The sequence below is a fragment of the Perognathus longimembris genome, chromosome 7, assembly GCF_023159225.1.
Source record: "Perognathus longimembris pacificus isolate PPM17 chromosome 7, ASM2315922v1, whole genome shotgun sequence".
In the NCBI taxonomy this organism is placed as follows: domain Eukaryota; kingdom Metazoa; phylum Chordata; class Mammalia; order Rodentia; family Heteromyidae; genus Perognathus; species Perognathus longimembris.
Genome location: NC_063167.1, coordinates 14,748,831 through 14,775,994, shown reverse-complemented (window position 1 = coordinate 14,775,994; position 27,164 = coordinate 14,748,831). Strand labels below are relative to the sequence as shown.

General features: G+C 50.5%; 1 protein-coding gene across 1 annotated transcript in view; it reads right to left on the bottom strand.

The window, feature by feature from the left end:
- Grhl3 (grainyhead like transcription factor 3) overlaps nucleotides 1-21,092 on the bottom strand; it is a 30,024-nt gene extending 8,932 nt beyond the window's left edge. Inside the window, exons 1-11 of the mRNA XM_048350518.1 lie at nucleotides 20,894-21,092; nucleotides 8,876-9,062; nucleotides 6,990-7,051; nucleotides 5,374-5,719; nucleotides 4,829-4,902; nucleotides 4,242-4,395; nucleotides 3,955-4,066; nucleotides 3,087-3,181; nucleotides 1,138-1,296; nucleotides 576-654; nucleotides 322-455 (exon numbers count right to left, since the gene is read on the bottom strand). Coding sequence (XP_048206475.1) covers nucleotides 322-455; nucleotides 576-654; nucleotides 1,138-1,296; nucleotides 3,087-3,181; nucleotides 3,955-4,066; nucleotides 4,242-4,395; nucleotides 4,829-4,902; nucleotides 5,374-5,719; nucleotides 6,990-7,051; nucleotides 8,876-9,062; nucleotides 20,894-20,910 — 1,419 coding nt within the window. The 5' untranslated portion in view covers nucleotides 20,911-21,092. The remainder of the gene's footprint in view (nucleotides 1-321; nucleotides 456-575; nucleotides 655-1,137; nucleotides 1,297-3,086; nucleotides 3,182-3,954; nucleotides 4,067-4,241; nucleotides 4,396-4,828; nucleotides 4,903-5,373; nucleotides 5,720-6,989; nucleotides 7,052-8,875; nucleotides 9,063-20,893) is intronic.
- Between the last annotated feature and the right edge of the window lie 6,072 nt (nucleotides 21,093-27,164).

Sequence of the window (27,164 nt, the reverse complement as noted above, 5' to 3'; positions counted from 1 at the left end):
CTTCACAGGAAGCACTGAGCCCAGGGCCTGGCGCATAAAGAGCATGCAGAGTGCTATGGGAAGAGTTATCCACCAAGCGGCTGCAATCGAACTTGTGGCTCAGATATAAAAAACTGGCTCCATGCAAGCCCCAAGCACAAACATCTTGGTGGCTCAGAGTTCATTTCCTCCTGAGCTTTCTGCTCTTCAACAGAACAGGCCACTGAAGAGATGTTTCTTAGCTCCTGGGGTTTGGTACCAGGAGTCAGAGTTGAGATTTCTTAGCAGCAGGACCTGGGAACATCCCAGCCAGCTCCCGCCCACCAGAGACCCAGCGCTCACCCCTCCGGGGCGCTGCAGGCTGGAGAAGTGCACGTTGGGGATGAAGAGCACAGGTGGGGTCTCCAGGTCAGCCTCCGGCCGCAGGTAGGTGGTCTCATTGCCTCTGAAGCCAGACAGCAGGCAGCCCTTGGTGCCTGGTAGGAAAAGCAAACCACTGTGCCCTGGGGGCCCTTCTCTCAGGCCTCCAGCTGCCTGCTCCCGTCTTTCACTTTCCCCCAGCCCAGCCTAGTCCAGCCCAGCTGATGTCCACTGACCGTTGCTGCTGGAGTCCGGGCACTTGACCTTCCTCCGGAACTGCTTCCGCTCGTCATCCCGCATCTTCCTCTCAGCACCCTGGAAGGGACAGGGGAGGCTGTCACCAAAGGTCACCATGCTTAAACACGGACCAGGCTTCTGGGCCCATTTTCTTCCCTCAGGGAACCCAGGAAACCAGAAGGTTCCTACATACTTGTGCAGCCAGATCCAGCCTGCCCAGCCTACCTGAAACAGCACAGGCCAAGAGAGAAGGAAGATGCTCAGAGAGACAGAGGTGGGGAGAGGAGGAGGGGAGGAGGCAGAGAAGAAGAGAAAGGGAGAGTCAGACAGGTAAAAGTGATCAAGACTGCCATGGAGAAAAAGAGAGCTGTGAGGAGGTACACAGAAAGAGGTGAGATGGAAATTCAAGAGGCCCAGGTGGGGGCAGGAACAGATGAGATAAGCACAGGATACAGACATCAGAGGATGAGAGAGGGGAACAGACCCCCAAGAGGCTGGGAGGGTGAATGGCTACGGTCGACCTCCCCTGGCCCGGGCGGGGGGTGCCCACTCCCTGCCCACCTTGTCACAGAAGATCTTGATCTGGCAGACAGCACGGTGCACCAGGCGCTCCGCCCCCGAGCCGCAGTCATAGGTGTCAATCTGCAGGTTGAGAGGGACGCCCTTCACTCCCTTCTGCGAGGAGAAGTCTGTGCTCAGGCAGTTGACGCCGATGAACACCTGGGAACACAGTGGGGAGTAGGTGAGCGGCCTGCCCGGGTCCATCTGAGGCATCTATCACAGATGTCCTTTCACAGTGAGGAAGCTGATGCCCAGAAACGTGGGGCAGCTTTCCCAAGGCAGCACAGCGCTCAAGTCCAGGCCAGAATGCTCCCATGGGCTTGCAGCAGGTGGCCCACCTTGGGAAGGTCTTGAGTCCTTGAAAGACCACACATCTAGATCTTTGTCTGAAATGTACAGTGAGTTTGTGACTGGCTTTCCTGCCGGCCCAGGGACATGAAGGCTGAGATTCATTGCCTCATCCTCGGCTCCAGACAGCGGACAGAGCGGAGGCTCCTTCTGCTCTTCTGCACCCTCACCCTGCCATGAATAATCTGATCACCTCCCACTGCCATGGTGTCCCTGAGTAGGAACAGGGTGCTGACATCCTCCAGCGAACTGGGAAAACACCTGACATGGACCACTCCCACCTGCCTGAGAAGCTGGGTTCTGTAGCTTTGGGCAAATCCCAGCCTCAGTTTCTTTATTTGCCTTGCATGGCCTGGCCATGAGGGTGTGTGGAATTGGGCTTGGGGCTCAGAGATGGTGGGTTCCTCATGCTGTGCCTTTGTGCTGGCAGCTGAGGGTGAGTCTTATCCGGGCCAGCCCTGGCTCATGGCCTGGTGACCAGATGCCTCCTGACTCCACAGAGCTCAGGGCGAGACCCCGTCTCAGACTGGTGTGGGGATGTCTCCCTTGGAAGTGGCCCTGAATGGCACAGCGGGGATGGGGTGCGGGCCTGGGAAGACCCTGTTCCAGCCAGCCCCAGGCGCATGCTGGACATTCCTGTCTCAGCCGGCTCTGCCCGAGAGCAGCCTCCACCCGCCCTGCCCAAGAGACCCAGGTGGAAGGTGGCTGAGACTATGAGAAAATCCCACCGAAACCAGCTCTTCCTTCCCATGAAACTTACTCAGCCCCTCCTGCAGCCCCTGGCTCTGTTTGAATAATAACCACCCGTCCTGGGGCCTCCTTTTGTTTCCTGAGCTCCTTCCCCTCCAGTTTCTCCACAGCCTGGCTCTCCCTCAGCCCCCAGCATGCCCAGAACCCAGAGGCCTCTGACACGCAGGTGAGGCTGGTCCAGGTGTGTGTGTGGTGCTGAGAGGGCCAGCCAGCCCTGACTCCCAGGCGAGTGCCCTTTCCACATCAGCTCTCCAAACAGAAACCACCGGGTAGCCAGGTAGGTAGTGGGGCTGGGCTGGAAGACGGTCCATGACTTTCTAGCCTGAAGGAAGCCACCAGTCTCATCTTCCCAGCCTCACCTCTGGGCCCTAGGACCCACCATGTTCCAGCTGCTTAGACATACGTGATCGATCCTGGGTGATCCTCCCCACAACCCAGCCAGCACAGCAGTGTCTTGCTCGAAGGCTCCAAGAAGTGAAGGCCTGAGATGGAGCTCTCACCTTCCATACTCCTGAGCACTTTGGCAAAATGGCACTGGCCTGCACTAGGCTCCCCACAGCCACCATGTATGTGCCAGGCCTGTGTTCTACCATTTCCTTATCTTACTTGATCCTCACCACACGGGGTTCACTGATAGCCAATACACAGAGGCTCAGAGTCACATGGCCGGCAAGTGGAAGGGCTGGGCTTGGGCTTGCCTGTCTATCCCGGAGCCCAGGCTTCTCACTGCTCTGGGTGCTGCCTCCTCTCAGGGCCTTCATCACAGTTGGGCCCACAATCCTGGTAAACCTCTCTCTGTGGCCTGGGGTTTCTCAGTGGCCCCTCTCCATCCCACCAATGTCCTCACTGACCTTGGCCTCTTCGGTGACATTCCACATGAAGGACAGCGCATTGTAGGCCACCTCCTCAATGTGCTGTACAGTGTTGAAGTTCTCTTTGCAGTCAGCTGAAAGCAGGAGAATGAGGAAGGAAGGATTCAAGGTGTGGAGAGAGGGGTGTCGGTGGGCTGTGCATCCCCTCCCCCAGGACTTCACTGTGGCCCAGGAGGAAAAGGGAACCTTGTGCCCTAAGTTGTAGAGTGGAGGATGCCTGGCCTGGTCGGCAGACTTACCTGAAGGCCTAGCTCTACCCTCAAGGTCAGGGACCCCATTTTCTGAATGCATACAATACAGCAAACCCTCAGTTTCCCCTCATGACTTTTCCACAGATATTGGGCTTACACATGAGGAAAATGAGCTCAGAGAGGTGTGGTTACTTGCCCAAATTACACAGCTAATAAAAGGCAGGGCGAGACTGGAGCACAGGTCTCTCTAGCTCCCGAGCCCATGCTCCTAAACCCTGGCCTGTCAGCTAAGTCACCCTGTGCTCCAGCACGCATGGCCCCCGGCAGCCGGCAGAGCTGTGGGGACGATGGTCAGTGAGTGTCCTTCTGTATGAAGGTGGGACAAACTGAGGTTCAAGGAAGGGAGGCAACATAGGCTACATGGCCAGGAAAAGAGAGATGGAGCTAGAACCTGGACTGGGCCTTCCACCTGATTTGGGCAGGCCCACGCAGGGCCATCTGCTCCCCCTCCCTAGCTGATAGAGCCGAGGGTTTCAGCCCCAAGCAAGGCAGAAAAGAGCTGCTGCTTTGGCAGCTGGCACCAATGGTGGCACCCACCATGTTGGACCTGGAGACAGGCCGGGGCTGGGGAAGGGCTGGGCAGGCTCTGGGCTCACCTACGTCGATGACTCGCTGCTTGGCGGTGGGCTGTCGGGAGTGCCAGTGCTTCCAGAAGCGTAGCTGCTCCACTGGGACCTTCTCGTTGTCGAATACGACCATTACCACACTCTACAAACCAGAGGCCACGTCACCCTCCAGCTGAGGACCCTGACTCCCACTCCTTCCCCAGAGCCTGGTGTGGTAGCCTGGCCCTGCTACCTCTGTCCCCAGGGTCCCTGGGTCGCCCAACCTACGGGTGGTCTCTCCCCCTCCCCTGTCCTCAGGCTGCTCCAGGGCAACGCACCTTGACTTTGTTGGAGGACAGCGCAAGGCCTTTGCCGCCCGCTGGTGTGCGCAGGGTGACGGGGTAGAATTGGCCCTTGTTGAGGTAGGCCATGGGTGACTCGCCAGACTTGATGTGGATGGCCTTCGGGGAGCCCAGGCTGTACTCAAAGTCACTGTGGGGAAGGGGGACTGTGAGGCAGGTTCCAGGCGGGGGGGGGGGGGGGGGACAGGAAGTTCCGGCCTCTGCCACAGACTTTCTCCATGAACTTCTAAGTCTCCTTATTCCCTAGTGCCTCAGTTTATACATTCTGAGCTTTTTAGTGGCATTGTTGAGCCCCACTCCTGGTGAAAGTCAGGGAGACATACAAGGGTGCGCAAAGCTACAGGGGACAAAGGCCTACAGAGCTTAGTTTCCTATCAGGTGCTGGGCGCAAGTTCCCTGACCCAGCCTGTGAAGGAATATGGAAATCCTGCTCTTCACAGGCCTGTTTGCCTTTGCTCCCTCTTTTATCCGCTGGCTGTGCCCTGGGGCCTGCTGGGAGAGTCTGTCTGCAGCCTGATGCCTACTTGCCCAGGGAGCCCAAGGGTCCAGGGGGGCCCAGTTACCTCTTGAGACTATGATAGTCCTCTGGACATGGGGGTTCCGGGGATGTTTTCAGGATATCTGGGAAGAGCGGCAACTGCAGAGAAACACAATCCAGGGAGAATGAATGACTGGGGGGGGGGGGGGCGGGGGACGACTCAGGGCCTGGGCACTGTCCTTGAGCTTTTTTGCTCAAGGCTAGTGTTCTACCATTTGGGCCACAGCTCCACTTCCAGATTTTTTTGTACTTAGGAAATATAAGTCTCAAACACTTTCCTGCCTGGGCTGGCTTTGAACTGCAATCTCAGATCTCAGCTCCGTGAATAGCTAGGATGACAGGTGTGAGCCACTGGCTTCCAACTGAATGGCTGTTTTCAGGCTGCAGGTGCCTCAGTCCAGGGAGGTACAGATAATGGCACAAAATGTATAGTGCACAGCTTGGGACAATAGCATATGGCGGCCCTGCCTCAGGCTCTAGGACTCTTTCTCCTGTGAATTCCAACGCTCTGACCTTCTTGCTCTCTTCTGTCCCGTGCATGCATGCACACATCCTGGGGTGGACCCTTACCTCCTGTGCATCGTCTTTGAAGGTGCTGTCTGGCTGCCAGCGTTGTGCGGGTGGTACCCCATGAATGCTCTCAAACAAGGAATTGAGCGAGTTGCTGTCATACATATCACTGGTGGGCAAGAGGTAACTGTCCACAGAGCTGGCTTCCAGCTTGCTGGGGCCGGCGGGGAGGGGGGCTGGCCTGCCAGGGGTGGGCGCGGCCCCCTCCAGGCTCATCAGTGTATTCTTCTTGAGCAGGTCTGGGTAGTCCGGGCTTCCAGACACATTCTCTGTCAGGAACTTCATGAGGTGCGTGGGGCTTTCGAGGGGGGCGAGGTCCACCTCATATTCCATGCCGTGATAGTGCCTGGAAGAAGGGGGACAGGTGAGGGTGTTGCTTCTCTTGGGGGAGAGTGGGGTCTTCAGCTAGACAGAGGGTGGCCATTGCTGACACACTGACCCTTTTCCATTCCACATAAGCCTTTGGCCCTCCCAGCTACAAGAAGCCAGATTGTGCGGTGTAATGATTGGTCACAGGGCTAAGAGGAGGAGGGTGCAGGAAGTGGAACCACAGCACAGATAGGCTGGGGGCTGAAGAGGAAATGCCTTGTTTAACTACTATAGGACTTGTTAGTTAAACAAACGAATAACCTGAAAGTTCAATCACTTATTTCTTAGCCAGAGTCAGAAATGTCCACTCGACAGCAACTGTACCGAGTCAGCTCTGGGCGTGCATGGAGGCTCTACACTCCCCGGGACACGGCTCATGTGTGTTGAGGAAAAGGTCTGCAAAGATGAGCTCCAAATTGCAAGGGGAGAGGGGTTCAGGGAGATGTCCCAGGACTGCAGGGTGTTTTCACTTTTACATGTTCTTATGGTCTGAATAGTTGTCAAGAAATAGGTGTTTTTGTAATCAGAAGAGTTACTAACACAGAACTCATTTTGAAAAAAGCTCCTGTGTGCCTCAACCTACCATTTTGGCCATCGTTGGCAGTGGCCTGAGTAGCTGCACAGTCACACTGAGCCCCCAAGAAGAGCGGCAATGCGCCTCAGTGGTCTGGATTTCCCAGAAGGCACGGAGAGGCTCAGAAGGGCCAGCAGAGGCCTTCATGTCATCTCTGAGAAGTCCCCAGTGGCCAGGGAGACACGGTGGGGAGAGGGACGAGGTTTTTGGGTGCCCACCTGGCTACGTACACAGGCTGAGCTGTACACCCATGCCCTGGGGCACCGATGCCAGGCAGAGGCCAGGAGTCCAGCTCTGATGCCCTTTCCCCAGGGACAAGAGGGGGACTTAGAGCTGGGACAGAAAATCTGCCTCCAAGGCTTTTCCACTCCTGTGGCTTTGAAGTTTGTTTTCAGTAAAGGAAACCCACATGGTCTACAGGCATCTGGGGAGGGAGTGAGGGAGTGTGTATGTGTGTATGTGTTTTCAAAGTTTCACTAGACTTCATGGGCCCTGGCTCTTCTGCCTTCTGCACCCCTTCAAAAATAATTTGAAATATTTTGTACATGTGTAGCACCATAAAAACAGATTAAGCAGGCTGCTTTAGAGTTAACACTGCCCTGGTGGTAGCACGGTAAGTCCCGCTAAGTCCACAGTGCTGAGGTGGAGTGTGGGCGGGGGACAGTAGCCTCACCTCTTTCCTTGGTCGGTCCGGTTGCCCGGGCTGGAGGACAGTATCCGCTTCTCCTTGGGGCCCTGAGAGGACAGAAGGAAGGATCACTCACAGTCCCTGCCTAAGAACTGGTTGGGAAGAACCTAAGCCCGCAGTGTGTGCAGGCAGCCAGGCTGGGACACAGAGAAAGCCCACAGGGCCCTCATGTTGCTAGTCACCACTGAGTCCAAGCCCCAAGTCAGGGGGCAGGAAGTGGCATACAAGCTCAGCAGTTAGGGAGCGTGGGGTTTGGGGTGAGGCAGGTCAGGCCTAGCTTTACTGCTTCAAGGCCGCTGTGACTTTGGACAAATGACTGCACTGATCTGAGACTCAGTTTTGTCAAGTAGGGGAATGTAACACCAACTCAAGGAGATTATAAAGATAGAGTAATAAAAAAATCATACTTGAAAAAGCAAATACTTCCTGTATGTTAGACCTTATACTACATACTTCTACCCTCTCTCTAACCCACACACCCATTAAGGCATTTACACACACTGTTATTAGATGGAGGGGGCGGATGAGGCCCAGAGAGACTCCACTGTCTTGATGCTTAGGAGTATGGGCATCCAGATATCTTAGTTCAATCCTAGGCCTATGTGGCCTTGGGCCAGAAACTTGTCCCTTGTGTGCCTTGCTCCCTCATCTATAAAGGGGGCGTGGGATGGGGTGACCGAAAGAACAGTAACCTTGGGATTGTCCAGAACAGGACCTAGTGGTAGAGAGAAGACTATGGAAATGTGGCCTCTGTGATTATAACCTTACTCTGTCTTCAAACACTTATTTGTCCCCAAAGCCAAAATAGTCACTGTCAAGACTCCAACAATGTTTAGTGACTCTTAATCATATACATCTGGTGAGGACAAAGGAGGGAATCTAGTGTCCAGCAGGAAGCAACATTGGCTACCATCAGTACTACATGGCTTAGAGTCACAGTGCTGGTTTGTGGCCTGAAAAGGCTTCAGACTCCCCAGCAGATGAACTGCTAAGTTTACATTGATGGGGTGGGCTGCCTAGAGTCCTGGGCTGACAAAGATCCTGCAACCCTCAATATACTCCATGAAGATGTAATGTCTGAGCAAAGGCACCAGATCTGGGGATGGGTGTGTGTATATCCGTATTTGTGGTTGGCAACTAATTCCTGTTCTCTGGTGCCAATAGTTTCCCAGGTCAGAGTCAAGGCCCTGAAAACAATGAGCGAACAGCAAAAGACAGTATGGTGGCAGAGGCAGGAAGCACAGTGAGGCACTCAGGGGAGAGAAGGGATGCGGGAGCATGGCATCTGTGGGATCTAGTGGGCCTTGGGAGATGCCCTGAAGGAAGGGCACAGGTTCAGAGCAGAGTGGATGCCCCTGGGGGGCTGGACAAGTGGGTAGGATGGCAGGGAGGCAGAGATATCCAAGGCTCAGGATGCAAAGGATGGTGGGTTGGGTGGTTGCCGTGATGCATGCCCTTGGCCAAGCCAAGTCAGGCATCCACCTAAGCAGTGATGATCACAGGGTGTTCCTGCCTCCAGGAGGTCATTCTCAAGGGGAGAAGGAGAAATCAATGAGCACACAGCAAGTTTCTAAGGATGGAGGCAGCGAGGAGGAAGATGCTGGCTGCTGGGAATGCCAGCAGGAGGCACAGAATAGGGGTCTCCCAAAGCCTCTCTCCTTCCACGAAAGGCTGAGGTGACATTTGAACTGATACCTAGGGGGAAGTAGGACTTAAAGGGGAAAAGGAAGGTGCGAGGAAGAGAGCGCAAGATGTGTGAAGTGGCAGGGGTGAGGGGCTGGCAATGGTGGTGGTGGGCTGCCCAGCCTTGAGGCCTGGAAGCAGAGCCCCACATTCACTGGAAGGGGGCCCGCCAGGGGTGGTGACGGTACCATGTAGTAATCATAGAGGAAGCTCAGGGCCGCCACGCTGTCTTCATCTCCGTTGACTCTCATCATGGCCTTGGTGGCCGCTGTCAAGGGGTTTTCCAGGTATGTCTTCCAGGCCTCATCCTCATTAGTGTAGGGAAACTTCTGGAAGTTGACGGAGTCATTCTTTAGCAGCCGAACAGACCTGAAACTGAAGGCAATAGGGAGAGTCCTGTTTAAGCTGTCCCAGAAGAAGGTCTCTGAATGGAGTCCCGGAAGTGAGTTCCCAGTCCTGGAAACTGGAAGCTGCTGCTCCGGTCACATCAAGGCCACGTGGGGACATGGAGCAGACGTAAGTGGTGAAGCTACATCGGTGCCAGCGCTGCCAGGCAGAAACCGTAGATCTGGACTCAGTCTCCTCACCTACAACACTGCAACGCCAGCCTTGGGGCAGAGCCAATAAAGTGCTGCCACTGTAGATATTTACTCAAGGGGAATTAGTGCAATAGGATGGGAAATGACAATGACATGTCACAGTGAAGAACGAAACTTCCAGATCACCCAGCATGTGTTCTTCTGAAGTCAAGACCGTGACAGACCCTGAAGGTTGCAGATCAGGGGAAGCCCGGCCAGTGACAGAGAGCACCAGGACCAAGAAGCCCATGGGACAGTTTGTTTTCCAGAAGTGGCCTCTCAGAGCAACATGGACCACAGGGTCCTGGCAGGAAGTGGCACAGAAGCTGCAGAGTACATGGAGGTAGAAGGAGCTGGGCATGGTGCCCAGAAAGCCCAGGCAAGGCAAGGTGGAAGCTAAGAGACAAACACGAGGCCCAAGGGGAGGGGCCAGGAACCAGTGTGTAGGAGAGCGTCTCAGCTGGGGACACTCAGTGCTGGGAATCGTTTTGATCAGAAATGGGGGAGAAAGTCACCTTTACTTTCTCACTAAAAGAAGAATTTTTATTTATTTATTTTTTGTAAAAGAAAAAATTTTAAAAAGCCATACAGTAAAGTATTTGAGGCTTTGCAGGCTGTATAGTCTGTGTTACTATTACTCAATTCTGCTACTGCAGCCCGAGGGCAGCCACCCACGGCAAGTCCAGGAATGAGTACACCCGTGTTCCAATCCACACTTCATGCACGCTGGGAAGTGAGTTTCATATCACGTTCTGTGACATCTTTGTTTTGGACTTTTTTTTCTAGTCACTTTACTAACCTCTGCTTTAGTTCATTGATTCTGTATTATCTTTATTCTTGCGTGTACTTCTTTTTGTTTAATGTGTTCTTTCGTTTAAGTTCATAAGATAAAAGCTTATCCTTATATTGCCTATTTTGATCTTTCTTCATTGCTAAGATAAACATTTAAAGCTAAAAATTAAAAAAGGAAGAAAAAAATGAGGGAGAGGGAGAAGCAGGAACAAGGACACAACAGATAAGAGAATGAGAAAAATAGCATCTAATCTTTCTCGAACATTGACCATGTTTTAATCACTAAACTATGTACTTTTCATGAATCGTCATCTCAGTGAATTCTCAGCCATCCTGTTACAGCAGCTACAATGATTGTTTCTCTTTGCCAGTGGAGTAAACCAAAGCACAGAAAGGTAGGAAGAGTAGCACGAGGTCCCAGTGAGGGAGTGGCCTGGGCTCCTGCAGGGGACTGGGGAAGTCCTGGATGGTGTTTGCAGAGGTTAGCTAAGGGAGGCTGTAGTGGGCTTGTTAATTTGACTACGGGGGGCCCTTAAGTTTCTGATTCCCTTGGTCTGAAGTAGCTGAGAAATTACATTTCTAGCAAATTCCCTGGTGCTGCTGCTGCTGGTAGCCTGGAGACCACACTCTGGGCATCATGGGTAAGTCTTGAGTGAGGTTGTAGTCATGTTCGTTGCAAAGCAGGCTGCGTGGAGGAGGCAGAGGGAGGATGGGCTATAGACAAAGTGAGCACCACGGCCTCCTTTTCCACATGGGCCTGACTGACTTGCCCATGTTAGGGACACAAGGAAAATGTGGGTGCCATTTACCACGGCACATATAATGGTGTCCATTTGTTAGCTCTGCTTCTCGTGGACCAAGATAATGTAAAAATCAGGTGCTGAGACTTACAGTAAAGAGGCTAAGACCTGGAGAGGATAAGAAAATGCCAAGATCACCTATCTGGTTCAATGCACAACGAAGATTTAAACTTGGTTTAGCAAACACCAAAGCAAGATGCTTTTGATTTAGCCACAGTCTCTGCTCCGACACAAGGCAGGCCTCTCCAACAGAGAAGGCAAGGCCTTAGTTCGAGAGTTTCAGGTGACAGACCAATGGGTGGGCAAGGATCTTCATGAGCCATGCCTGCAGGAAGGGCCCAGCTGCTGCCCAGTGGCTTGGCCAATATTCTCTGACTCACGGTGGCAAACACTGGCCAGGCCAGACCTAGGCAGACACTGGGGTCTGGGGAGGGTGGCTCTCCTGGAGGCTTCACCCAGAACAGCGTCCCTCCTTCCCCTGGGTCTCAGGTATAGGCTGTGAGCTCTGAGAAGGGAAAGGTTGTCATTCTGGAAAGAGATATGACAGAAACCTGCATGCTCTAGGGGCACTGAGAGGGAGGCACACCCCAAGTTTCTGCTGCTATAAATCAAGGAGTCTCAAGACAGAGCAGTGAGGAGAGGCCTCTCCTAGCTACCCTGGCCTGGGGTTAGAGGAACTCACTGAACAAGCCCAGGGTGGCTGCCCCATCCCTGCCCTGGGATGAAGGGAACTCCTAAATTAAGGAAGTTAGGAAAAGCCAAGGGTGTTTGCTTGACAGATTCCACCTATCCCCCAACCCCCCACAATTCAACAAGGACCACTAGGACTCAGCATTTCCGTCATTTGCAAATAAGTCTAATAAAAGTATCCACTATGTAGGATTATGAAGACTAAGCATATTAACACTTGAAAAAAAAATGTTCAAGCTGGGTACTGGCAGCTCACACCTATAATCCTAACTACTAAGGAGGCTGAAATCTGCGGACTGAGGTTTGAAGCCAGTCTGGGCAAACATATCTGAGAAACTCTTATCTCTAACTAACAAGCAAAAAGCTGGAAGTGGAGCTGTGGCTCAAGAGGTAGAGCACCAGCCTTGAGTGGAAAAGCCAAGCAAAAGTGCAAGGCCCTAACTTCAAGAGATCAAGCTGTAGCATGGACACACACATCAAAAAGAGGAAAGAGAGAAACAGAGAGATGGGGGGGGGGAGGGAGAAAGGGAAGAAAGAGAAAGGAAGGAAGGACAGATGGGAGGGAGGGAGGATGGGAGGGAGGAGGGAGGGAAAGCGTTCAGAACTGTGCCTGGCACACATGAATACTGAATGCCCACATGCCACCGCCATACTCTAGGCTTGCTCTAAGCTGGACACTGGGACTACAAAATGTTTAAGACATGGGAACATGGGAAGATCTGGGTGTCTGGTATGATCTGAGGGCTGGTAGAATGAGTTCTCACTGGTGGGCTATCAGTTAATCTGGACTTTTATAAAACTAAGTTTTATAAGACAGTGGTAGAGCCATACCATAAACAAAAGGACAGGATTTTTTTTAATGTTTTAAATGATTATTATAAAGGTGATGTACAGAAGGGTTACAGTTATATAAGTCAGGTAAAGAGTACATTTCTTTTTGGACAGTGTTATCCCTTCCCTCGCTCTCTTCCCAGCTCGCCATTTTTATTTTTTACTTTTGTCTGTCATGGGGCTTGAACTCAGGGCCTAGGTACTGGCCCTGAGCTTTTCTGTTCAAGGTTAGTGCTCTATCACTTTGAGCCACAGCTTCACTTCCAGATAAAAGGGTTTCTGTTCACCCGGGACACTATCTTGATCTGCTGGGGTTTGCAGCAAGCCCTCCTAGAAGCCAAAGCCTGATTCCTTGATTGACAGCTGCTACCATGTCTCAAGTGTTTTACCCAAGGAAGATACCATACCAACTGTTTTTTGCCTGGCATCTCCTCTACCACACACAACAACCCTGAGAAACAGGAATTAACGTCTGCTTTTAGAAAATGACAAATTGAGGTTCAAAGGAGCAATATCATCTGCTGAAGATCACTCAGCCAAGTAAATGATAAAGGCTCAGTTTTAACTGAGGCCTGTTGGATTCCAAGACACTGCTCTTTACCCTGTGCTACCCTCTTGTCTAGATACCTTTCCTATTCTGGAAATTTCCTTCCTCTGGAATACACTGAACCAATTCTCTGTTGCAAGGCAGAAAGGAATTTCCCACCCACACCAGGCAGGAGGGACTGAGAAGGCAGGCAAGATGATGACTGGAAATTTCTGGCCAAGTGCCAGGAGCTCTGCTCCCCAGTTCTGCTCTAGCTGCCTGTCAGCCTCATGTTCTAAGATGAAGCATCCAGCTTCCAGAAAGTCTTGACAACGACTTTCAAGGTTAGCCTTGGATTGTGTATCAAATCTTGAAATCTCTTTTCCTCTCTAAAAAATCAGAATGAGAACAGAAAAAGTCCAGGAGCTGACCCAGGAGGGATGTGACAAGGGTTTGGAAAAGGAACTGAAGGGGAAACCAGGTGTTCCGGACTTATGAGGTCATTTTCCCTAGGGCCTGCACAAAGTCTTTGCTGTTGTCCAAGACAGAACTCCTGAGCCATCAGAAGATGAAAGAGGGATGGGAAAGGGTAGTGGGAGGAGATAACTTAGCCTTGGGCAACCTTTTTGACCTACTATCTTTGGTGTGGAGGAGCTGATGCACCATGGGAGAAAGTCACACCAACATCACAGACCTTGAATTCAGTAATTGTATGTCCTTGACTATGGCACTTAGCTCTTCTCAGTCAGTTTCCCCAGCAGTGAAAGGGGTCTACTGAGCGACTCCCATGTGCTACGCAGGCATGAATACTGGGAAATCAGCCAAGAACGAGATAAGGTTCTGCTCCCATGGAACTTACAGTCTAATTGGAGAAGACAGACTATAAATGAGTAGGTAAATGAGTTAATTTTAGCTCATGATAAGAAGTGAAGAAAATTAGAATGTAGTGATACAATGGGGAGTCAGTAGGAGTGGCTACTTTAGAGTTGAGTTCATGTCTTTGGTTGTTAAGAGAATTAAGTACATCAGTGTAAGAAATGTGCTTAGCCTAGAGCCTATCAGAACTAATCAGTTGGTAAACAATGACCATCACCATCTCCACCAACATCCTAGAACCCCAGAGTGAGGGTCAAGGACAGACTCTGCCTGAGGTTCTTAAATTACCACCACCCTCCAAGCCTTCTGTCTGTGAACCCGGCTCTGTATCAAAAACAAAGAGTCAGTATAATAACCCCCTGACTTGACTTTCATATTCATTTTCTCATGGAGCCTCCCAACATACAGTGTGTTATTATTCTACCTTGCAACTCAGAAGCAGACAACAGACACATTAGGTGACCTGGGGATTTGGCCTGGGAACTCTATAACTAGTCACTTTTCCACCAACAATGTAGGGGAGAGAAAAGAAAAGCCAAAAAAACCTTCATGGCAACCATCCATCATTCAACAAATACTTATCAGGTAACTACTATGGCCCAGACTGTCCCCAGGAGGGGAAGACAGGCTTTCCCCGCTGTCATAGAGATATGCTTCAGTGGACCGGAGGAGAGACATGACCACAAAAACAAACAGCGAGTATCAGATAGGTGAAGAATGCTATGGGGGAAAAGCCGGAGGACCTCTGATCTGCCCAAGTCCTGGAATAGATGTTTGTTGAGAAGATGGGGAGACAGGAAGAGGTGGGAGAGACATAGGTAGGGTGCACCCTGGACCTTACAGAGGAAGGGAAGATGAAAAAATCTATAGCATTGGACAGGCCCCAGAGCTTGTCTGCCTACTGTGTGTCAGATATGAACCAGATGCTTTGCATATGACACCTTACTCAAGGAAGGCCAGCCCACTGAGGAGGCAATTCAAGTCCAAGAATTGATAATCCATTGCTTTGCATGGTGTGTTACATTTCTCAGCATATTATATGTCACACATCTGTCATACCCAGATCTGTAACATCCCTGAAAGGTGGGAAGGAAAGATATGACTATCCATATTTGATAACAGAAATAGTCAAGGGCAGATACTGACTTGCCCAAGGCCACCCACCCAGTTGGTTGTCTTGATGTCTGTGCCTCCCAGTATCACCCCCCCCCACACACACAGCTGATGGGTGCTGGTGATTCACACTTGTTATCCTAGCTACTCAGGAGGCTGAGATGTAAGGATCATAGTTTGAAGCCAGCCAGGGAAGCAAAGTCCCCAAGATACTCATCTCCATTTAACCAGCAAAGAGCTAGGAGTGGAGTTGTGGCTCAAGTAGTAGAGTACCAACCTTGATGGCAAAGTCTTAAGAGACAGCACCGAGGCCCTGAGTTTAATACCCGATACCAATACACACACACACACACACACACACACACACACACACACACACACACACACACAGAACCATACACAAAGGTGCCCCCTGGGAGTTTCCCTCCATTTGGGGAAAAGAAAACTTCCATTTGGGAATAAGTAGGCCTGCTTGCAGGGGCGTCAGGCGGGTGGTGCCTTTCTCTAGCAGTTTCCTCTCGGCCCACAGCTTGGAAGGGGTGTGGTGCTGGCTGCTGGGTGTTCAGTCAGCCTCAGCCTCCTGACTCCAGCATGCATCACCCTGGGCACTAGCACCGAGGGGACTGGGAATGCAGAGGCAGGGTTTCATCCTAGCAGGTATTTGGCCCGAAGGGCTGCTTTGGCATCTGTCGACTCCTGGGATGGCCAAAGATGGACCCAGAAAGGGCAAGAAAACCCAGCCCCTAAAGGGGTTAAACTCAAGCCTCACTTACAAAAGTGCCTGGCCCAAGGATGGATCTGGCCAGCTGGGTTTCCTTTCCCTCCAGCACAAGGAGGAAGTGGTCCAGGGGCTACTTGAGTTGGGTGTTGACACTCAGATACACCCAGTCAGCGATTTGCCAAACCCGCCATGAGCCACCAGCCTCATCAGCAGTGATCATCTACTGGGTGGCCCCCCTTACCAGCTCATAAAAGAATACATGAGAGGGACACCTGGGGGCTCGTGTCTGCCGCTGGCCTATCTGGCTTTCTGGATGCCTGTCACCTGGGCTGTGGGGTCACAGAGGGGTGGGGGTGGGGAAGTCTCACTAAGACCAATGTGGCATAGGACATGGCTCTGTGCTCCAGCCCAGCTCTGCTGCTTACCGGCTGTGTAACTTGAAGCAAACAACTTGGTATCTCTGTGCCTCAGTGGCTTGCCTGTAAAATGTAGGCAGAGGAGAGTGCTAACCTCATAGAATGATTACCATAGATTAGCTACCTTTTGTTAAGGGCTGCCCAAATGGCCAACACAATAATTCCTAGCCTTTCTAGCCTTATCTTTGCAGGAACATTGTGAAGTGTTAGAATACACTGCATTCATGAAGGTGAAGCAGATGTGTTGCTTGGACACACTGAACCAAGATGGTAGGCGCCACAGCTTCCTCACTGGAAACAAGCGGGTAAGTTGAGGATGGTCAGATTCCAGCAGACACTTCTCATTGTGTGTCAATTAATTAGGTACCATTTTTCAATTACTCTAGAAACTCACTTTCTGCTCTTTGCAAAGTTCTCTGGTGTGGGATTTCTATCATGCTTCTATCTTCTCCTCTCCATGACTTTAAAGAAATCCACTCTAAACCAGAGTGCCACATCCCTTCATGGATTCCCTCATTGGTTCATTCATTCATTTGCTCACTGATTCATTTGATGAAGGTTCACTGAGGGTTACTCTGTAATGGGGTGCGTGGTAAGCAAGAGGGACACAAAGGTAACTGCCACTTGAAAGTTCCCAAACCTTGCTGACCTCTTGGGAAGGCCCACCCAGTGAAATAACTCCAAACATCAGTGAGATCATTTCTCTTGGAGACTTTCACTAGGCCAGCTGTTCTGACCCCTTTAAAAGACACATAGGGAGAGACTGCCAGGGAGCATTTTTGCTGCATTTTACAAAGGGGAAACTTGAGTCTCCCATTCGAGAAAGGGAAGTTAAAACAAAGGAAAAGAACTGAATTAGTTAATACAGTCAAGTCCTGTACCTTTTCTTTTGTGCCTGACCGGAGAGGTGTTTTTGTTGCTGTTGTCGTCACTGTTTTACACACAGACACTGATACTTAGAGTTGTGGGAAAGTCACTCAATCCATGAGTAGCAGAGCTGGGCTTTAAACACTGGTGTGACCCTGTAGCCGGGCTCCCAGCCTGCTGACTCAGTAACTACACCCTGAGTCAGCAGTGGATCTGGGGACCTGCTGCCTCCTAGTCCTCTGCCTGGTCTTCTAGGGCAATGGTTCCTAAATGTAAACTGGCACCAGAATCACCTGGAGGGCCTGTTAAAACACAAAAACGCTGAGCCCCACCCCCAAGGTGTCTGACTCAGTAGGTTTAGGGTAGGGCTGGAAATTTGCATTTCCAAGTTCCCAGATGATGACAGTGACTTAGGGAGCACACTTTGAAAACACCCTTCTGGGTGAACTAATAATCCTCTTCTTAAAAATGACTCCCTCTTTTCCCCTTTCCAAAAGCAACAAAGGCTTGTAAAATACAAGTATACAAACTGTGGAACCTACAGTAAACTAGGAAGCAGAGGAGAGAATTCACTGACCATTCTCCATTCTGAGAAAACTTTACAGATCAGCCTGTCTCCTTGACTCAGTTCAGTGTCTAAGTACCTAAGAATCAGGGTAGCATATTGATGTCATTGGTGGCTAAGACCCAGTTAGATCTCAGCTCTTTCAGGAGATGTCAGGTAAACCAGAGCAAAAATCCCTCTTTGGGTTACCCAAAGAGATTAAGGAGGCCATAAGGGCAGCAAGCCTTTGATATAGAATCTGATTTAACCCAACACAAAGTCCCGAGTATCTCAGTTGTGTTCTGCCCTGTGGCCTCGGTGGGGGGCTGTGAGGAGCGGCCAGAGCCCGGGTACACAGACTGCGGACCCTGGGGCTGCAGAGCCATTTCACCCGCACTCACAGCCTCTGCCGTTATGGTTGTCTCCTGGCCTCCCTATTTTACAGCCCGAGCTTAATGAGGGCTTTTAACTTTTCATTCACCAGCAGCTTAATTCCGACTTTTAATAACACACCTTGTGCACGACAAAAATTTGCTCCTGGCAATCATGGTTTCGACCACAAAACCGCAGCGGGGCGTTCCTGGTTAACTCTTTCAGTGCTCCAGGCAGTCTGGAGCCGAGAGCGCGGGGATCAGATGGATGGAAGCCTGGGCCCGCGGCGGGTCTCCAGCCTCCCCGCCCCCACCCGGCCCTCCTCACCTCTCTCCTGGGTTTTGGGGGGTGGGGTGGGGTTCAGAGCCGAAGGGGCCTGCTGGGCCCGGGCTGCTGCTGGCCGGGAGGGCCCTTTGGGTGGGCCTACTGGGTGCCAAGTCCCTCAGTGAGGCGAGGCCGGCCTTCCCTCGGCGGGGTGGGAAGGCACCGGTCCTGTAGGAAGGCCTCAGGGACCTCAGGACAGCCCCCGGGGACGGGAAGTCGCTGTGCCTCTCGAGTTTTTTTGGAGGGAGGGTCTCTCCCACCCAGGCCAGGCCACGCCGGCTCCAGCTTGTAAGCCCACTCAAGAGGGGCCCAGGGCAGGCAGGGCGCAGGCGCAGCGGGCATCGCGCAGGCGCAGCGGGCACGGAGCGGCACACGGTTTTCCCCAGAGACGGGCTGCAGTCCCAGGGTCCCTTGCGGCCAGGCTCTGGCAAGGGGAACGGTGAGGTTGCCCTGCGGCGAGCCTAGGCCTGGGGCTGGCTGGCTGGTTGGCAGAGGCACCGGGCGCTGGGCCTGACCACATGAAAGGCCTGGGTGCTCGCCACCCACCGACTGCCTCGAGCTGGTTTCTGACTACACCGCCAGGCCTCCGTGCTCCTCGACACCCGGGCCTTCCAAGTGCCGCCTCCCACCCGAGGCCTAGTAACCATCTGCCTGGTCTTTGAGAAGCTCCCCGGCCAGGTAGGTGCTTGTAGCCCTGTTTCACAGATGAGCAAACTGCGGGCCAGAGACCATAGCACCTTCACCAGGATCTTAAAGTTGGAAAGCAGCAGAATTGAGTCAGAGGCCAGGCTGACTTTCCCTGATGCCCCCAGGGCTGAAAACAGTTCGGGTCACTTTATCTCAGCTCTAGATGTATGCTTGGACCAGCCCTCTGGTGATTTTTACCAAAAGGAAATACTGCTAGATCCAGGCCACCACAGCAGCTCAGAACATTCAAGCCAAGCACTTGATTTCCCTCCCCACTTAGGCGTACAGCAGCTGAGCCCCCAAGCTCTGCCGTCCTAATCTCAAATGGTGGCTTTAGTGTCAGTCTGCAACTCATTGGCAAGTTCAGGCTTCCCTCACCACTGTACCCCAAATCTGGCTTCAAACCCAAAGTGCTAAGGAGGAGGCAAGCTGAAAACCCTTCTGTTCAAGGGATCTAACTTCAGGATACACACAAGAGTAGATCCTGCCTGCCTGCAAGCTCCTGTGGTTTTAACTAACAGATCTATGGAGGATAGGAGCATATCTCAAGTTTCTCTTAAGTTCAAAGTATGGAAAAAATAAAAGCAGAAGAGCTCAGAAATGCCCAATTTTTAAAATAAAGTTGCACTGGTGTTATTACCTTGTCCCCTACCAGAACAACAACCAGTTATCGTAAAATTCCTGGCAACTCCATGAAGGTGGCAAGTACCACTGCTGGCCATAGTTGATAGGGGAGGGAATAGACTTGGGGAAATGACTTGCCCAAAGTCACACAGATAATAAGTGGCAGGGCTCAGACTTGAACCGACATCAGCACAAAACTCCTACCCTTCTTCTAGTTAGTGTGTAGGAGTCACCCCAAGGAATTTATTTAAAAGAAACTTGATACCTGTTAGCCCCAGTTTTTAATACTTTAAACATAGTGGGACAACCCAGACAAACCCAAGAACTATCTAGTATCTTGGAATCCTATCTGCAGTCAGAGCCCAGCAACTGTTCTGTCTGTAGGTCTTTTAAGTTCTCGAAACACTCTGTGAGGAAAAGCTTGAAAAACCAATTGTCTGACTCAGGCCTCTGCCCACTTGCCTCTGAGAGTGGCAGGAAGAGGAGAGTCAGTGTGTAAAAGTTCTGGCTTCTTTCAGCTCCCTGAGCTTAGTGTGAAGCAGCCTTATTCCACGCTCTTTACTGAGGTTTGGACCTAGAGCAGGGACTCTATAATGAAGGTCTGAATCAGACAGTCAGGGCTCTGAAGCCCAGATGTGGGCAGGAATCCACCTGTCTTCTGCCAGGCAACAGAGATGACCTCACTGAAAACCACTCCTCAGCTTCCCCAGCTTTAGAACTGCCGCGGAGTAAAATTGACCTCATTTTATTGAACGCATCTTCAGACTTTGGCTCTGTGCTAAGCATTTTATATCCTTTAGAACACCTAACTCTCTCACGACTCTTACAAAGTACATCTGTTCCCATTTTCCAGATGAGGAAAATGGAGATCAAATAGTTAAGCGAGTTTTGTCCAAGATCACACAGCTTGGGAGGGACCGAGCCTGGATTTTAATCTAAGGCAAGCCCATGACCAAGGCTACACATGTTCAGCCACTACACTGTCACCTTCCTGCTTGGGATTGTTCCAACTCAACAAAACAAGTCCCTTTGAAGAAACCCAACACGACCTAAGACAGCTCCTAGAACCACCTCAAAGAAGTTCCTTTTGGCAGGAAGATAAGAGAGCCTCCATGGGGCTGGGGTTGTCTAATTTCTAAAGCCCCTTTAGAGAATCCAAGAGTGGTGCCAAAAACCTTCACAGTTTCAGTCTTGTGTTTTCCTACGTGGCTCGAAACTGCTCAGCAGAGAGAAAGAGAAGAACTATTTTCCCAGGGAAACACTCAGCTCTACCTTGAGACCCAGGCTTGCCTCCACACGCCACAGCAAGATTGTCAGCCCATTCATTTACCCTTACAAATTGCCGTGTGAATCCTGGCGTCCGCCTCCCTGCTCTCCCCCCTCCTGGAAGCCCAATGCAGCCTCCACGCTCTGGGAGCGCCAGGCATCCGCTGATGTTTACTCACTCAAGTTCATTCGACATCTTCCTGCTCCCAGGCTCCAAGGAATCAATCGGCACCGAGGCTCTACTGACCGCTGGTCTCTAATTCTGGCCTGACACAGACATTCCCTGCCCAGGGAAGTGTTTGATTTATGTTGAGGTTTGGGTGTTGAGATTTTGCTGACAGTGGGTTCACGGCAGCACTGGCGCTGATTGGCTGCAGGTACAGGTGCTGGCGACTGCGAGTATACCTCAACAGGTGCAGCTGTTAACTCTTGGCCAGCCAATGGAGGCGGAGCCATGGGGGGCTGACTGGGTGGAGCTGACCAATTCCTTCCTTGGTGAGGGGGTGGAGGGCGGGGATGAGAGAGAAGGGAGGAGAAAATAAGTTGGAAAGAAGCAACATCCCTAGAGGAAAAATACAGGGACAGAGACTTGGCTTAAAAGAAGTCGCGACCCCTGCTTCTGTTTAACATCCTGGATCCTCCAAACAATCCCCACACAATAAATTCCTTTGCCCCCTCCTTCTTGGCTACTGGAAGACCTCAAAGAGAAAGCAGATTTTCCCAGGTGATTCTGTGTACCAGTTCCCTTGCTTTTCTTCAGGACTTTCCCCCTTAACACTCATGAGCAATATTTTACAGTTATTCAAGTCCTTTCTTTTGCTTCTCACAGCAACCCAATGGTGGACTTAATGTCACCTCCTCTTCTTCCTCAGACACGCCCTTTACAGATGAGGGAGGAAATGGAGGCTGGCTAAGTGACTTGCCTAAGGGCACAAGCTAGTGAGTGTCAAAGCCCAGATCCCAATCTTCAGTTGTCTCACTGGAGTCTATCTTTTGAGCTGAAGCCAGTGGCCTCAATTCAACAGACATTCACTGAGCACCTGTTATGTGCAACATGCTACTCTGTATTCTGGGGAAACAGAGGACAACAATCCTGGGTCACTAGTCTGGATTTTACCGTGTGTGTGTGTGTGTGTGTGTGTGTGTGTGTGTGAGAGAGAGAGAGAGAGAGAGAGAGAGAGAGAGAAAGAGAGAGAGAGAGAGAGAACTGGGGTGGGGGTGGGGTGGGTGGGTGGGGGAGTAGGGCAGGGGTAGGCTTTTATTGGGTGTGATACAGATCTGCATGTGGGCAAACCACATGCCTCTGACCAGCACAAAGAAGCTGGAAAAGTTGAGCCTGGCCACCTCTGCAGCCTCACCTGGCCGGCCATTTCTCAGGTCTCTATTTTGCATAGGGAACTTGGGGGGAATCAGAGACTTGTTAAGAGTAATTGTGGAATGACTGCTGTGAGCCATCCTCTTTAAAGAACAAGGCTGCTAAACCCAGAACATCTACAAACACAAACAAAAGAATGCTAGAGCTTTTTAAAGTGCTCCCATCAGGATTAATCTCGAAATTAATTCTAAGCCAAAAATCTTGGTATCTTACTTTTCCCTCTTTCTCTCTTCCTTCCCCTCCTTCTGCCCCCCTCACCCCACTTTGGCAAATTCTGTCTTTGCTCTGTCTTCCTGGGAACCTCACCTTGACTCACGCTTTGCCCTCTCCGGGGGAAAGGCAGGTGCGGTTTCAGCTACTCCTGCCAATTAGATGAAGGTTTTCAGCATGAACTCAAACCAAAGGAGCCCTCTTGTGGTGGGGTCAGGCCTGTGGAGAAGGGGTGCTAGGTTTGAGAAATCAAGACATTGGTTCCTCAATGGAGACCTCCCACAAAACCCTAACACTAATAATAGTTGCTCATAATGCCACCTTCTCAGAGAAGCCCTCTTCTGTCACCATTGCTGGAGTCACTGTGTACAGTGTCTAGTTCCCAGTACCATGTACCAACCAAATGCATCAAGTACATATTGTGCTAAGCCTTTGCATGCGTTACCTCATCTTACAACAACCCTATGAAATAGGCACTTTTGTTATCCCCATTTCATAGATGAGCAAACCGAGGTACAAAGTGATTAGGTAAACTACTTGGGTAGTGTGGCCTGTGGTGGAGCTAGAGTGGGGTTTAATGAAAGCAGCCACTAACAGAGGCTGTTGGTGCCAGCTGTAATTACAGAGATCGCTCCAGTCCAAAGGATGGCACACTTCTCTGTGTACCTGCCTCCCCACCTCATGGAAGGAGAAGGCTGGAGAGTTTCATCTGTGTTGCAATGGCTATGGGGTGATTCATGCTGGGGGAGGAGGCTGGGATTCTAGGTGGCAAGCCCATGCTCGCTGGGCTTTTAAAAATGGGTCCTCTCCCTCTGTCTCTGGGTGCTGCCTCTTTAATCACCTGTACTCATCTTCATACATCAGCAGAGACCCAAGTCATGGGGCAGAGGGTTTCTATGGTCCCATCCACAGGAAGACTCCAGAAGCTGCCCCAAGTGAATTGGAGGGATGAGTGGCCTGGAATAGGTACACAGAGACACCATGAACCAGCATACAAGGTCACTAGACCCCTCCGTGGGAGAAATGCCTCCCAGTCAGGAGGCAAGGTTGGTCCAGGCCTCCAGTCCCACAACTCAAGAGAATCCATGGTTTTGAAGAGACAGTAACCAGGCCTTGCTGCCACCCTTCTCCAACTTGTGAACAGCTCATGGCCACACAAAGCTGATACCTCTTTCCCCTGCTTGGACACTCTAGATCTTGGTAGTGCTGTGGCTCAAGCGGTAGAGTGCTAGCTTTTGAGCAAGAAGAAGCCAGGTACAGCACTCAGGCCCGAGTCCAAGCCCCACAACTGGCAAAAAAAAACACAACACCACCAAAAACCAGAGACCAGTATGTTTGGAATAACAGTAATAATGGTGTTTGTATTTTGCAAGCCCTGTGCTATGAGTTACTTGTGTTAGGAGATAGAATTGCTCTGAGTCTGATGGGGCTCTGGGTAAATCCTAGCCCATGCATGCACTTAGTAGGTCCAAATCCTAGCCCATGCACTTAGTTCACTTCTGTTTATGTGGTACTGAGGAATCAAACCCAGGGCTTCATGTATACAAGGTGAGCACGTTACCACTAGGCCATATTCCCAGCCCCATAGCCTATGCACTTAGAAGGTCTATGATGTTGGGCAAGTGATTTATTTACCTGAGTCTCAGTATTTTCATCTGTAGAATGGATATAAAAGTAATACCTGCCGTTTATTAAGTCACATGAGCAAGTGAAGCACCATAGTGTTTGTCTGTTAAGAAAATCTTTTGTCCTCATTTAATCCTAATTTAACCCACTAAGAAAGATGGTATTTTATTTTACAAATTAAGTTGAAATGTGCGTTAAATTATTTGTTGGAAATCAAGTTGATAAATGAAAGCACTTGAGACTTGAACCCCATCTTTCTAGGCTTATAGAACTTGACTAAGTTAGAGAGTCTCAAGAATTCAAGTTCTGTTCACCTCTGGCCTTACTCTGTGATTGAGTAAATCTCTCAGAGCCCCAGTTTCCCTCCCTATGATGCCAGATTCATGAATCACTGGACAAGTGGATTTACATATCCAAATCACCTAGGGTTTTCTTTTCCAGAGTCCTCTGTTTTTCCTCCAATCATGAGGCACAATCCTTCACTCTTCTCCCTCCTTCCCGGAAGTATGAATTGCTTGGTCCTAGAGTGGGCCATGCCTATTTGCATGTTGGAGGATGAAGTTAGGACCTCTGAGCTGAGTCAACACTAAGGGCTAGGGCTGCTTTATGTGTCTGTGAAGGGGTTTCCACACCTGTATTATTATTATTCAATGTAAGCATCCTGGTGAGAGCCTTTCCTTCACACCAAGACTTCATGATTAACCAAAACTCTGAAAGGAAACCTGTTGGCCTATGCAAAAATATTGAAATGGCATATTCCCAACAGAGCTTCTCAGTGGATGCTGAAAGGAGATTACTGTATATTTTCCCTTTCCTTCTCACTTCTAAAATTTCTGTATTAAACTTGCACTGCTTTCATAATTAGGAATTGTCCTCAAAGCTGTGGCTTAAATATCATTAAACTGGGCCAGGAGTGTAGGTAGTGACAAAGCACCTGTTGAGCATTCAGGAGGCCTGGGTTTGAGCCCCAGCACTATTGCGGAGGGTCATTATACCAAAGCAAGTGCCTGTTGGCTACATAAATGGTGTGTGTCCCTGGGACAAAGGTAGAGATGAAAGACTCAGAGTCCTTGGTGAGAGCTTCCTGGGAAAGGGAAGATAGGATGGGGAAGGAAAGCTGGCTGACTTACAGGCCCTCAGCAGTGAGTTCAGGCATTAGAACTGATCTCAACTTAGCATAACAACCACTGTCATCTTTTGAGTACTTACCTCTGTTGCTTACTTTATATGGTTTAACCCATTCCTACCTGTGAGATAGGGAGTACGAGATCCTCCCCCAGGTGGCCTGGATTCTGACAGGACTGTCCAAGTTACTGAAGGTGGTAAACGCTAGGCCAGACAGTCTCACTGCCTCAAACAAGCTACTTCAGTGATCTTTACCCATTTCCTCCTCAGTGGAATTATTGTCCTGAAGATTAAACAGGACAGTGATGTGTCCTCCAGATGTGCCCACATCTATGGCAAGGTATGTAACCCCCTCAGGAGTCATGCAAGGTAGGTGCCGTACTTATCTTGTATTATCATTTTACTCGTGTGTGTGTGTGTGTGTGTGTGTGTGTATGTGTGTGCATGCTTGTGCGTGTATGGGTTGGTCCTGAGCTTGAACTCTGGGCCTGGGCACTGTCCCTGAGCTGTTTGCTCAAGGCTAGCACTCTAAACTTGAGCTAGAGCTCCACTTTTAGCTTTTCTGATGGTTAAATTGGAAGTAAGAATCTCATGAACTTCCCTGTGGGGGGCTGGCTTTGAGCGTCGATCCTCAGATCTCAGCCTCCCAAGTAGTTAGGATAACAGGTGTGAACTACTGGTGTCTGGCTATAATTGTACATTTTTAGGTGTCACATCTAAGGCCACCTAGGTGTCCACTTAGTAACAGGGAATCACTTTGAGGTTAGCCTGTCTCCAAAGCCATGGAAATAGTTCTTTGACTTTCCATAGTTATATGGAACAAGGCCAGGATAGATTGACAGGGAAAAGGAGGGCAGGAAAGAGGAAGCTTGAAAGGTTGGTTGATAGTTCTATATGAGGCAGGTAGGGTTTGTAAGCACCTGGAGGGGCAGAACCTACAAAAGACAACTTCATCTGAACTCCATCCCAGGGCTCAATGTAGCAGGTGCTGAATACATACTTGCTCAATAAATGAAAAACATCAGAATGTGTGTAGACTGCAAGATGTTCACAATTCTATCCTCTGTGGAAGACCTATGGTATTTGAATCCCTTCCTTCTTACTAGCATGTCCCAGTGACTTTAATCTGGCTCCTATGATTTATCTTCTCACAGTACTCTCCCCACAGTCATCCCTGAGGGTTAAGTGAGCTATCTTGATATAAAGTCACTAGCCAAAGTAGGTACCCAATAAAAGACAGAGCTGGTGTCATGGGTGAACCCTGCACGCGAAAGGGGTCTGTCCTTTTAGTCACCTTCCCATTCCCAGCCGCAACACAGTTAAGTGCACAGCACCATTTCCCAGTGTTTGTCTGGGCATATCCACCCTGGGAAGACAGGGCAAAATGTGGTGTTGGCTCCATGTGATTGCAAAACAGGTTCCCACCTCTAGTTAGTGAAAAGACTTTAAATTGGAACCTTGTCTTTTGGAGGAAGCATGATCCTGCTCATCAGTGTGGACCCATCCAGGCGTGGCATGCACCTGTTGCTCTGTCACTGGACTGAGGTGGAGGGATGGAGGACACAGCCCTCTTTGGAAGGTTTGGGTGGACCTAGAAGCTGTGCTCCTGGACCAAGATATGGAGCGGACAGCCATTGGGTCCTTTTACACTCTGCACTTTAAAGTCTTATCACAGTTCTGCCAATGACACCACCTACATTCTGTACTAATGGTTCCTTAAACATTAGGAGTGTTATAGGGTCTAAGATCACTCTAAAATCTCCTCTAAAAGGAAGTGAACGTCTCTTGAGTACCCTAAGAATAAGCAGTTACTTTTCCCATTTATCAAGCTGGTAAGGATGAAAGGAAGTGCTGCCCCAGTGTTGGCAAGAGTAAAGGAAGCAGGCTCTCCTTGTGGGAAGGAAGTGAGCCAGGCCCAGCGTTGGCTTTCAGTTTTAGCCCATCCTTTGATCTAGCGATTTCACTCATAGGAACTTAGTCTAAGTACATAATCACTGTGTGCAGAGTGTGCTACAAGAACATGTGCCAGAGCACTGTTTATAATCAGGGAAATATGAATAAATATAGATGCCCTCAGCAGGGGTTCTGGGAGGGAGATGAAGATACTAAACACA